This window comes from Dermacentor variabilis, chromosome 8, assembly GCF_050947875.1.
Source record: "Dermacentor variabilis isolate Ectoservices chromosome 8, ASM5094787v1, whole genome shotgun sequence".
Lineage (NCBI taxonomy): Eukaryota > Metazoa > Arthropoda > Arachnida > Ixodida > Ixodidae > Dermacentor > Dermacentor variabilis.
The window spans coordinates 59413936-59427605 of record NC_134575.1 but is presented as its reverse complement, the minus strand read 5'-3'; the positions used below and the strand labels follow the sequence as shown (position 1 = coordinate 59427605).

The 13670-nt window shown below is 45.9% G+C and overlaps 1 protein-coding gene across 1 annotated transcript; it reads left to right on the top strand.

The window, feature by feature from the left end:
- Positions 1-4749: 4749 nt before the first annotated feature.
- On the top strand, positions 4750-10038 carry LOC142591410 (CRISP/Allergen/PR-1-like). The gene is made up of 5 exons (XM_075703738.1): positions 4750-4765; positions 4999-5127; positions 6631-6809; positions 9342-9454; positions 9918-10038. The coding sequence occupies exons 1-5, from the start codon at positions 4750-4752 to the stop codon at positions 10036-10038; spliced, it is 558 nt and encodes a 185-aa protein (XP_075559853.1).
- Positions 10039-13670: the final 3632 nt, after the last annotated feature.

Below are 13670 nucleotides of genomic sequence, written 5' to 3'. Positions count from 1 at the left end.
GTCGGCACGATCACATATTATCACGTGATCGCTTCTGTGAAAGAAGACGTCTCACCTATTCTTACGCAGGTTCCGAAGCAAAGTGGCATTTGGTCTTCTTCCCGGATTCCCACCGGCAGCAAACATGCGGAGGCTGGTAAGCAAGCTGGTAGAGTAATATGAAATAAGTTTTTCAAGAAATATTTACCCTTATAAAGTAACATAGAGTTAGCCTACCTTTGTATTTTTCCGTTCAATGCGACAAATTGTGTTCACGTGAGCGCAGCAGTTGCCCTAGGAGCGACTTTCTATATTCAATTAAGGTTTTTCATCGCATACTTATATTCGACGTTTTTTTTTTCTTCTCTTTTCACGTTATATCATCGCAATAGAAGTACAATTGTATTGCGCATTAGTCTTTGATGGCCTAAAGCACAGACCAATTATTAAAAGCTATTATTTTTTCTGCAAATTTCGTTATGAAATACGCTTGCGCTTGAATTGAAAGAAATAATTTTTATTTTTTCTATTTAAGGGAGTGTTAAAACTGTTTGTAATAAATATTTAACTGCTGAATTCCAATACTTCAATGTGCAATGTGTGTTTGCATTGGCTGGTTCCGAGCGATTGCAACAGTCGCCGCTGTTGACACGTATTTTGGCAAATCAAGACGAACACTGCGAGCCCGAACTTGGATATGCTGTACGGCACAAATATTTGTCCTGAAAGTTTTCGTAGGCACAGACCAACTGTTTCTCAAAAAGACTAGAAAAGTGCCTTGTATACAATTTCAACATTGCATACAAAGACATTCCCCAAGTCTTTCTGCCCAGAAACTTAAAAAGTTGGGGAAATTGTTATGAGGCGCTCTTTCAAGTAGTTCACGTGCGGGCTCCTTGAGAGATCTCTATCAATTATTATACGAAGAAATCAACGAGCGTTCCCGTAAGAAATGATCCGATGGTTTAAGGAGACGGCGTAGGGTGTCATTGGTTTGCGTTAAATGCCACCAGAGCACATTTACGTGATCATGTTTCGAGACCTTAGTTACGGAAGTAAACCGCTGTCAGGGTAGCAACTTTTCGAAGCCTCGCACGCATCTTTCGATGTGTCACACCATAATTCCATACGCACATGTCGCCTCTGTAGATTGATATCTTCATCGCTGCTGGGAGATGTTAAACTAAGTCTACGAGTGCGAGGTTGAATAGGGCGGGGTTTAGTACTCCGCCTTGAGGAACGTCACGGTAGGTGTAGTGTCGTGCGGTTTGGCTATCGTCGGATTGTCATAAATAGCTAATTCGAGATAATATGCATCCTTTATATCCAATAACTAAACAGCAGATAACATTTTACGTGACTTCTGATGCTGGATACACGTAGCGAGATCAACAACGCTCCCTATTCATCACCAGTCTCGTCGAAAACCAGCCAATTTGCATACATGCTGTGGTTTTCTAGGTGCCATACCACTTCAAGCGGGCAAGCATCATCAGACAAATCGTCTGTTCGATTCCAGCAGGATAGCCAGTGCTTGGCACGAGTGTGAACTGCTCGGGATTCCAGCTTGTTGCTGCTTTACGTCGCCTGGCTGTTCTTTTACACTTGATGCTACCCGCAGAACTGCTGAATATACCCCGTTACAGTACTAATATGTTTCCAATCATTGTGCTCTTTGAGCCTAACGTGTCCAAACCTGTAATATTATCAGAATACGAAGCCATCGTATCCACAACAACTGGTGCATGCAGCAAAGTCATCGTTCTTATGCGTCGCGATATAAGCTATGTTCGCCAGCCAATTGCGCCTCGCGGTCAGAAACAATGTGCTTACCTAACACATAAAAATTCCAAGCTCATGTTTACACTGATAAACATTTATAGAGGGTGTTTCAGCTAGTTTGGGCCAAGCTTTAAAAAATGGTCGTGAGAGTTACATCAGGTTGCATTAAAACAAGAACGTTCTCGGAACAACCTGGTTTGCGCTGCGCAATGACTGCGCCGAGGCCAATACCGCTGGCACCGGTATGCGCTTCATTTGGGGTGGTGTGGTCGTAGTGTCGCAGCATAGGCGGTGACGCGAGGAGACCGAGTAACGTCCCAAACGCGGTGTCACATGCAGGAGACCATGAAGATAGATCGTTGGCGCCACTTATGAGTTGTGTCAGACGTAAAATATTCGAGGCAAACTTACGAACAAATCGTCTGAAGTAAGAACAGATGCCGATGAAGACGTGGAGTTCTTTGAGTGTCTTAGGTATTGGAAACTCTGTCACAGCCCCAAGTTTTGATGGGTCGGGAAGGATTCTGTCTCAGGATACGAGGTCGCCTAGAATCATAAGCTTGCCCACGGCGAACTGGCACATTTTCAGGCTCAGATGCAGGCCTACATTAGTCAGCCACATCCGCAAGGTAGACGATGACGTTAGTTGACTTGGAGATATCGTCCCATCTATTGCGCAAGCTCACCTGTTCTTATGAATACAGCCATTCATTGACGTCATGCTCATCCGTTGCGCTGAACACAGCGGGGATCTCTGTGGCGAAGAGCGCTAGAGCAGGCCAGAGATGGTGTTTGCGATGTCCGCTGGATGGAGGTAGGCATGAGTGGTGGCAGATTCCGAAACTGTAGTTCCAGGGTGGAGATGTTCTTGAAGACCCATTACCTCCACCAATCGTAAAGGGGTGTATTTAACTGTGCAGCGGTTAGCGTCAAGCGCAAACGAGCAGTCAGGTGACGCATAGCAGGAACAGCTGCAAGCTCGAGCAGCTCACGCTCGTACCAAGCACTTGCAATCCGGCTGGAATCGGACAGACGATTTGGCTGGCCTTGTCCGTGCGATATTCTGCTTCATTACAGTACATGCGACTGGCTAAAGTGATAAAGGTGTGACTTTAGTCCGCTTACATTCCACTTGACTTTAACTTTTTGTAGGCCATACCTCTATTCGTGTGTTTCAAGCCCTGGTGTAAAGGCGTCCTGCTTTCAGTGCATTTCGAGCAAGCATGGTTGCAAGGTTCGACAAAATCACTCGAATGGCATCCATGAGAGAACGAAACATTGAAGTTACTTGATGATCTGCTTTGGACATGTCATTAGTAGCAGGAGCAGACTCCCGAGCGGCCTTGGCAAACTGTGGTTCTTTGGTAAATAACTGGCTCGGAAGCGCTGGCCATTCTTCTGGAGAAAGATTCCTTTCAGCTGGGTTTCCTGAATTTTCACCTTACTGGAGAATTTGTGGGCCGCAATAAAACGGCCACTCTCATTTTGAGCCACTGCCTTTTCTGGCGGCGTTTTGTGACGCCAACGCCGACGCAGAATTGTTTTAGCAGCTTCCCTGCGCGACTAATTGTCCCTAACCATTTGCGTGAGAACTGCGTGCTCTTTATTGGTGCGAGGACAGTCTTCGAATCAGGCAGCTTGACAATTACAATGGCCGCACTTCAGGGCAGTAGCACGGTGTCTTCCGCGTGAGGTTCAGCGACCCGAGGATACAGTAACGAGTTGGAACAGATCCCCGTGACATGTCCAAGCTTAAAGCACTGATGGTACTGAATAGGATTTCGTACAAATGGGTGAACAGGGAATGACTAGACAAATGGCTCAACAGGGACAAATGGCTGAACAGGGAATAGGAAGTGACCGACTTTGACATTGAATGCAATCACCTATGACGATTACTTTAACGCAGCGCGTGTTTCCAAGGCGACACACATGCGTGGGGACAGCACCGTCATTTCCTAGCGTGCAAAAAATGGGCAATCCCGCGTAGAGAACGGCAAACATCAACGTCATAAATTACACCCGCTGTGGATGCATCGTCAATAGGAATTGGGAACGCACCTAGGTGCCTCCTAGCTCCTTGATTTGTTGTAGTTTTTCGAGAGCACTCACATTGGAAACAATGATTGCGGGGACATTTTTATCCGTATTTATCAGCATGTCCTCAATTTCATTCGGCATGACACCTTCCGAGAATGCAGATAGTGTTTGACTGATCAACAAGAGGAGGTTGCTTTAGGATATCTTGGGGACGAAAACGATGGCGTGAGGTAAGCGTTCAGGGGTAGACTTCAGAGTCACTGCGCTCACCTGGACTGATGCATTGGCGTTGACATTATTTCTTTAGGCACTCTTTCTGCTGACAGAGATGCAACTGTCATCCGATGACGCTTCATCCAACGTGGAGTAGAGCTCCGTGTCCTTGGTGTCCTTGGTGTACTTGGTGTACTTGGTGTCCTTGGTGTCCTTGGTGGAGGAAGAGAGGCAGCTAGGCGTAGAATACAGGGATAACTTTTGGCCAGGCGAGCTTCTTAAAGGCTCCACGGCCATGGCCACGAGGCAAGGAGCCGAGGCACCAGGAAATTTCGAAGCTTTTGCCAAAAACCAGAGAACAGAGATAGCAGCGTTATGCCACAAGTAACTTCGTCGTCATTTCCGCTGCTCCAATAAATTAGTTCATTGCTAAAGCGGTCCGCAGAAGCCCGCTGAATTTTTCCCTTAGTTTAAGGCCACGAAGTATTTGAGTGGGTAAATTGGAGTTAACTCCGACCTGAAGTATTCTATTTTCGTGAGAACATTGGCTGGTTCTTATTGATTTTCAGGCTGGAACAGCGCTAATATCAACAGCAATATGAAGACATGTACAAACACAACATGCTGCGTTCCCTAACAACGGAATTAGTTTTGCGGGGAGAACACTGTAACACGGTGGAATGCTTTGTCAAAGGCATAAACGTTACAAAGGGAGGCAGGTAACGGCAACACACGATGATGCTTTCTGGCGGTAAATGCAGGTAGTCACAGTTTCGCAGACAAGTACTGAATTTCATTGTCAGAACAGTTGGCGCACACACACTTATTTTTCAATTTTGGGCACTTGGAAGGCTTCCATCATTTCGCGGTTCATTTAATTGTTGTCCTATGCTACCATTTCACACTTGTCGAATCCGAGTCGGCCACCGTTTTCCTTGCAATGAACAGCCAGGCCGCCTGTCACTTCTTTGTTGTTTCCTCCAGATTTCAATGAAGTTCATTTACCTCCGCAGTACTGGGATGCTGAGCTTGCCTCTGTGGCCCAGGCGCACGCCAATCAGTGCACCTCTGAATGGGCGTACAAACACGACGAACCCAGTGCGAGGAAGACGGGTAAGCGTGCAACGCCCATTGTGGCCCCTTACTTGAAAACATGATCGTGTTTCATCCGTTAGGCCTATCCAGTAACACGAACAAATTAAGTAAGAAAGATTTGCATAAATATAGGTCCTGCACCAAGTTCTTAATGTTTCACTTCAAATGGAGTTTCTTTATTTTTCATGTAACATTGATTTTCTTGTACTTCAGCATTTTCTGCTGGCCAGATTTCTCTGGGAATGTGAGAGAACTTGACTTGCACCCATGAATCCTGTTGTTTTTTATTTTTGTTCTTATTGTGTCTTCTTAGTCTTGTGTGTGTAAAATTGCGCCGTTTAAGATTCCGATCACTTCTATGTAGAATGAAGACCAATATCAAATAGAATGCCTGCTTGAATTGGGGGATTTGCATTGTATATAGAGGGGGAAAAGCACAAAAGGATGGGTTCGTCGAAAGGAAGGCTACTTAGGAATTATTATAGTAAGCTTTTCTAGGACACAATAAAGCTACTTGTGTAGCTATAAGCTCAAATGGCCATTCAGTTCTTTTACTGGAAAATAAAATTTGTTTTGAAGCGAACTATCAATGCACAATACCGCAATAATTGTTGCTTGAGTGATTATTTGGCTGTCCGCATTCACATTACCACGCCGTGCCGACAAGTACGATGGTTTATTTTTTTCCTTTAGCTGCGCGTGACGTAATGCATTGGGTCACACACAAACGCACACACACAGAGTTTTACTCCACATAGAGCGGTCCAGGTCTAAGTGAATATGAAAGTAGTTCCCACAAAACTTGCGTATATTACCAGCAAGAACTTATTTGCTGCCTCTCGGGTGAGCACAAAAGCAGCAAACATGGACGACAACATAGGTGGTGAATCCCATCTACTCTATTAAGGGCAGAGCAGAAGAACATACACACAAAGTCGACATGCGCCAAATCAAGCAATAAACCATCATACAAAGGTCCACATAAGGATGTCTACTGCGACAACCAACTTTCAACAAGATTGACTAGAGAATCCCACAAACATGATGAACTTTCGCAAAGAACTTTCCTTTAGCAAGTGGTTCTCCCGAATGAAATTCACAGAAAATTTGCTCGACAATGCAATGTTACATTTGTCGCATGCCGCTTATTTGCATATATATTTCTGCGCAGTCCTAGAAAAAAATTGGTCGCCCGGGCCGTCACTTGTTTCTTTATATGTATCTGTCCATCTAGCGGAAATATCAACAGTTTGTGAGCAAGGGAAGACTTCCTCTAAAAACCAAATTTCGACAAGGGAACTTCTCTTGGCCCTGACAGAGGCAATTACCGTTGCTGAAACGTCAACAACACCCCGAGGCTTGCTCCTCTGTTGATCACCCTTCGAGACAGTAATCTTTATTCGAGACATCTGTAGTTAGCCACGAACATGTCTTAGAGGAAACGCCAACAAAGCCTAGGCCTAAGAACAAGTTTTTCTCAAGTTCCGCGCTTTTCCCCTCGCCTCCTCGAGCACTTTCCAGTGAACTTTGACACCGTGGGACAGAACACAGCCTGGGAGGCATTCAACTACGACCAGAGCAAGCGCTCGTGGCGAGTGCAGATCGACAACTGGATCGCCGAGCATGCGGACTGTCCGGCGGACAGGATAGCCTACTTCCGGGACAGGGACGATGGCGTGCGCATCGGTCACTTCACTGAGGTGAAGTTTTGGCACAATAAAAAAAGGAGCAGTAATTGCTCGCAGCATTCTGAATGTTCAGATGTCAAAGCATGTTCACAGGCAACAGGTTAGTGTATTTCGAACGGGTGGGCGTGTAGACTTTGAGAAAATAAAGCTTATTACTTTTTTTCGCAAGTTTCCGCGCGAGAGTAGGCTCAGTATATTTGCCTAGGGATGTGACGTAAAGGTGCCGGAAAACTTACCGTGTGAACAGAATCCCACTTGAACAGAGGAAGGCATAGTTTTCTACAAAAAGTTACTAGAGAGAAATCTGGCACTGCGATTGTTCAGGTTTCATCCAAATGATCGTTAGTACATGGATTTGTCTGATCTCCTTGCTTGCCGCTTCAATCGTTTTTGCGGCATTAAATATTATGCCTCATCTTTCACAATCTCGAAGCGCTCTTGTATTTTTTTAAACACAGCAATGAAATTAGTCGAGGTACGTGCGTTCTTTGTGCGAATTGTTTGCATTTATAAAGTAATGTGTTGTAGAATTCAAAATGTTAAATCTCACAAGGACGTCTGAAGCCAGAAGAACAAAGCTTAAACGGACCCATGTACTGCACCATTAGTCTCATGCTGGCCAAACTATAATATTTGTCTCCTCTGTAGACACTAGCATCATAGTTCCCTGTAGTATGTTTCGTAGAAAACTCTATGGGTTAACCTAACTGCGGAATGTAATACTAACGTAACGAATGACTATTTTAAACAGTCAAAGCCAGCCCGTTCAGTAACAGACCAGCTTTCATAACTGCAAGTCCCGCTACGTCTAACCGACGCCACCCGTTGCCAGGGGATGTCTTGCAGGCACCTTCGCAGCGGGCACACGGGTATCGAAAGCAAATAACGATGGTGTCAGACCATATCACGACGAACTGCTTGCTTATTCAAAACCTCATGAGTATGACATAATAGTTCTGCGGAAACCCGCAAGGTGGAGGGAAGTAATTCATAAGGGGAAAATGAGACATGTAGGGGAAAATGAGCCGCAAGCAAGGAGATCAGACAAATCCATGTACTAACGATCATTCGCATGGAAGCTGAACAGTCGCAGTGCCAGATTTCGCTCTAGTAACTTTTTGAAGAAAACTGTGGCTTCATCTGTTCAAGTGGGATTCTGCTCACACGGTAAGTTTTCCGGCACCCAATCCTCATGAGTGTTGGACTGTCACACCGGCACATCATTGTTTGTGTGGGCTTTAGGCTGTGTTGTCAGCGAAGAAATCACTGTCGCACCAAGTTTTGCTTTTGCAATGAAGCGTAACAGCGTGGCATACGAGACAGATTCGCCTAGCTACACCTATACCGCATCACTGCATTCTGTTCTTAAAATGGATGCATTCACCTGTGTTCTTTAGTGCAACATTTCGTTCAAGATAAGTTACCTTCTCGATTACATGCAAAGACAAGTGTGTATTCGTGCGGTATACGTTGGCATTGTCGTTTATGTAGGAAGGGAGGGAAATAGCGGGAAAGTGTGATAGTGTCAGCGCTGTTTAAGTCTACCGAAGATGCATACGCCGGCACTGTCGAGGCACGATTTTGAAGTGCTGTTCTGAAATTGTTGAATTGACTGGCAAGATTTCTATTCACCGCAGAACTTTACGTCAATATCATCCGCAATGACAGTCCCTCGTCCATGCATTCTTATGCGAAAAGGGCCCGGGAACTTTCATTAGAACTTTCATTTTATCATAAGGCATTGGACAAACAGATTTTTTTACCGTTATTTGCATTCAATAATTTATTCTGATCCGCGAGATTGACCGCAAGGGTATATGAAGTAGAATAGGAGGGAAAACATAAAATCTACGCATGCGGTTCTTTGGGTGAACATTCTGCATCAATGTCGGAGCGAATGTTGAATCTCCTTATCATGGGGCACAGTCCTCTTAAACATTAGGCTGGAATCTCGCCTACTTTAGCACCTTGGGCTTGAGATTCCCAGTTCCAGGGCATGGTCACAGCAGCTTATCAGTGATGAGTGCCCCTTGCACTATAGTGTTTTTTTGGATTATTACTGATGATAACATCCGTGCTAAGCACAATGCCCTAAGCGAGAACAACTTTTTTCTATTAGATTTTGTGTGGTTATATAAAAGCGACAAAACGTACATATAATGCTTTTGATGACGCAACATATTACGCGCAAGAGCTTCGCCAGTACGAACAATTGGGGTACTTTTCGGAGATTGTTCGAGAAATGATTCACAGCTTAGCAGCTTTAACGTCGTAACCCCATCTGCTAATATTTAAGTACACACGCTAAGTTTTCATAAAGCACGGAGCATCGTTGAAATCGCGGAAACGCAGCCACTGTTAGTGTTCTATTGATTTGGTTCCAAGCGTTCTATCGTCTACAGTGAAGCTAGCATTCTGCCAATATATTTTCACCTGTCAGCCTGACGTTGATTGTCTAGTAAACAGAGCACTGGGAAGCGTTCTACTTTCGTCTAGATTCACCAGTGTATGCATTATTCTAACTATTTATTTGAATCTTCGCAGCTTATTTGGGCTGAAACACAGTACGTCGGCTGCGGTTACTCTTACTACACTCTGGACGGCGTCGAAGGTGACAAGAAGTACCAAGGCTTCTACGTGTGCAACTACGCCCCCACGTACGTCTATCTGTTCGCATACTCGGCGTATATAGGTTGGCGCAGCTAAGGTTAGCCTAGCTGTTAAATGAAAAATATATATATAAACATGGTGAGAGATACGATTTTAAGACCTACGGTGTAGGTCTTAAAATCGTATCTTCGATCGTTTGTAAATATTTTATTTTGTTGAGCAGCTTGGATAATGTTAGCTGAGACATACGGTATGAACTTATAACATTGCACGAAGTCGTTCGCGAGCTTTCCTCGCGCATTCTAACTACGCAACGTGAACCAACGTTAACTAACGTCATTCGCAGGGGATGTTCACGTCATCTTCGCCATGAACTTACATACTAAAATTGAGTTAGTTTAACGTCCTGAGACTGCGCAGGACACGAGGTATGCCGTAGTGGATCGCAGCAGATTACGTTGACCACCACGAATTAATGAACGAAACGACAGTATGCAAGCATTTGTGCAGTCCGCCCCCGTCGGACTGCGGCCACTGCGACGGGGGATCGAGCCCACTACCTTGCGCTCAGCAACGCTATGCCGTAATCACCGAGCCACCCGAGCGGTTGATCATGAGCTCGTGTGGTTAAACAGACCACACTAGATGAGAAAGTATAACACATCGTCCTATCTCGTAATATTCGGACACAACTATTTGCGAACAGCGCGGAGATGATGACAATGGTGGTGGTGGTGATGGCGTCAATGTTGATCATGATGATTATCATCGTTATGACACTGACGACAACGATGTTGTGATGTGAGCACACGATTTGAAGCACGCCTGTATAGAACATGCAGGCAAGGTCTCTCCGCGAACCCTTATTTCTGATGCGCCCAAATATCCAGACGCCTTTATGCCCTACTCTGCCTCAGTGAAGACAGAAGGCTAGTCTCGATGCATGTTCTTTATTTTAATGCGCCGGTAATCATACGGCCATCTGCTACTAGTCTCTACCACAGATTCTCTCTCGGTACTTCGACTGCCCTTAAAGTCCGAAGCTTCGGGAGGCCCAACGATTTCCGCTTATCTCTTTATAGATACGGAGACATTGGGCCAGAACCCGCTAAACGGTTTCCGGGCCAGTTGCACATGCGACACACGAATAGTTTTAAGGGGATGGCAATTATATGTACACTCTAGGTGGATTTTCAGCGTCGCCGTCACCGTGATGGTCAGTCATAGCGCGATAAGATCCCAACGCACCCCGCGCACCGTATGCTGTGGCTGCCGAGAAAAGCATGCGAGGCTGAGCCGATAAGGTAGGTGGCTCGATGCGCGTCGTCTTCCCGCGCGTTATGGACGGAGAGCGCGTGTCCCCTCTCTTATTTCGGCCGCGGCCACGCGTCGCTCTCCGCGCCGCTGAGCGCATGCGCGGCCCGTGTGCCGTACGCCATGTATGCAATCTGCGGCGGGTGGCTCCATGAGCGCAGTATTCCTCCGCGCCATGTGTTGAAGGCCGCGTAATCTCGAGCTTCGGAGATGCGGTGAAACGAGGCACAAGACGAAGGGTTCGATCCCCTACCCGCTGCCGGCGCTCTTCATCACGCCAGCGTTGCGATAGCGAGTGCTAGCGGTTCATCCAGTGAGCTATGTTCACGTTTACCTCTGTGCGCGTGGCACCATGCTTGTAAATTTAATTAGTAAGCGAACGTTTAGAAGAGACTACTCTTTCCTGCAACGACCAACCAAACTACGAAGCTTACTTCGCGTAGTTGTGCAATACTTTGATATCGCTATCAATGCTTCGTCCCTCTGGGGAGACTCTTACATTTATTAGATGGAAATAATTTTCGCCCATAACTCCGCCTTCGCCTACTCCAGTTACGCGCAGTACATTGGGCTGCAACAGCGACGGTGCCAAACGGACCCACCTTCGCGCTCAGCACAGCCGGCTTTGATGGAAGTTGCGTGCAATACCTGTGCTGAGCAATTGTTCTCGGATATCTCAGACGTTCGTCGCAGATGCGCTTGTCTTTATTGTCTTTTAATTGTCTTTACCCTAACAGCAGTAATCGCGTCTGAGATCGGTCACACTCGATGACCGATCTCAGAGTGTTTTCTTGCCTGGCATAATTTGTTCGCGCAATTAACTCGCTTCGTTCCAACACGTCCTTTTCGAAAGCTTCTACCTGGGAAGGTATTCTGCAAGAGTCCACCTAGTGGAAATGTCCAGTTCTTCTGCGGCGGAACTGGTGATTGGCTGGGTAGGGCTGCACGTCCGCGACAACCAGGCGCGACAGCCAACCAGCACTTCAGCAGCAGACGAACTGGACAAGCCCACTAGGTGGACTCTTGCAGAATACATCCGCTGTTGTTGCGGACGCAGTTCTCTGGTTGCCATCAACACCGCAAGCCATCACCTCCGTTATAACTAAGTCTCGGTCGGGCCAAATGAAAACGAGATAAGCGTCTCAACGCTATCGCTTGTCCGCGAGGAAGTTATATAAGAAAGAAAATTGATTATAGGGTTTTACGTGCCAAAATTACGATCTGATTGTGAAGCCCACCCTACGGGGGCACCCCGGATTGTTTTTGACCACCTCAGGTTCCTTGACGTGCACCTATATCTCAGTACACGGGTGTTCTTGCCCGCGCATATATATTATGGCGCCCCTAGTGTCACCAGTGTATATTAGTGTTCGATGTTAAACGAATTTTTAAAATATATTTAATATACAGAGAGAATAGCAGGCGCCCAACATAGATCACTCAGCTGTGCCATGCATTTTGTACCAACATTAGAGTGGAAGTCGTGGAGCTTTGTTCACTGCACTCTGTCTGCCAAGTCACTTTGTACGAGTGCTTCAGCTACACCGCGAATTCAATGTGTGCAACGTTTTAAAGAGACACTAAAGGCAAATACTAAGTCAAGCTAAATTAATTAATTAGAGCTCGAGAATTTCTAAGGCGTCAATATTATCGTGAACAGAATCTTAATAATCAAGAAATCGAGGTAAATGCGGGACATGATAGGAGACTCCCCCAGGACATTCAAACACTTGCCCGATGACGAAAGTACTCCTGAGTTAAATTCTGTCACTAGTGGTCAACTACTCGTCGCAAAAACATTCTGGTATTGTATGATAAGATGAACTAGAATGCTTCTTGACTAGTTCCATTACATGTTTATAAAAAAAAATAACTCATTGAAGTTGCAGTTTACAACGACGCGGGCGGTCGAAAGTTTTCGTGTTCACCCGACTCTGCGCCGCCCACGCTTTCGCGTTTCACTCCTTTGCTGATTACGTAGTACTGCGCTGGTTTTGCTGGCTCGAGAAACTCGCACAAACTGCAAGTAGCAAAGAATTCAACTTTTATATGATGTCACGAGATGCCCGAACGGTCTGCGCCACTTGACCAAAAAGCAGCTGCAGCGGCGAATCCGCCACCCTGTCTTGGCTCGGTGCTGCCTTCTGTCGGGCGCCGTTTTACTCACCGATGACAGCAAAGGGTGGTGATGGCGTATGGAGTGTCACCACTCCCTCGGTTGGGTGGCGGGAGATCTGAATTTCGAAAAAGGTATTCGGACCCTTCACATACAATTTGTTCGTAAACTAAGTCTTTCCTTGGCATGAAACAAGCGTTGCGAGGTTTATGGAAAGGTATTTAAACGGTCCACTTCGACTTAGCATTTGCCTTTAGTGTCCCTTTAAGAAGAAAGCTATGTTTACCGCAATCAAATGCATCGCATAAATTTAAAAAAGTAAGCTTATTGTGTAATGTCTTCGTGCTATATTCTGAAATAATGTGTTTCTGATACCTAATAATGCTGTTTCAGTAGGAAAGCGTGTTGCTGATGACAGATAATGATCTTTCAGTCAGTCGGTCACTCCATCTTATTTCGATTTTGTACGTCAAGTTCGACTGCACAAAACCAAAAAAACTTTATGTTTACGACAATGACGGTGTGTTGGAACTAATGCCCACGCTTGGCTGCATCACCTGCTGCCGCGGGTCGCATCCATTCACGCTATATCCGGTACCGGCCGATCGTCCAAAGCTGCAGCAAGGAGCCAGCAGGGACGACAATGGATACGACGGTGAAGACGTAATGTTGCCGTTACCTTTAATATTACCCCCGCAGTCGGCAACAGCTGCCTCGATTCCCACTATACGCGGTGTTTGTCTGCCCTATGTACGTTACCAGCCAATCTTACAAGACTGCAGCCAGGAGTTGAGTCACGCGGTACGACGGTGATGGCGTGATCACGACGATGG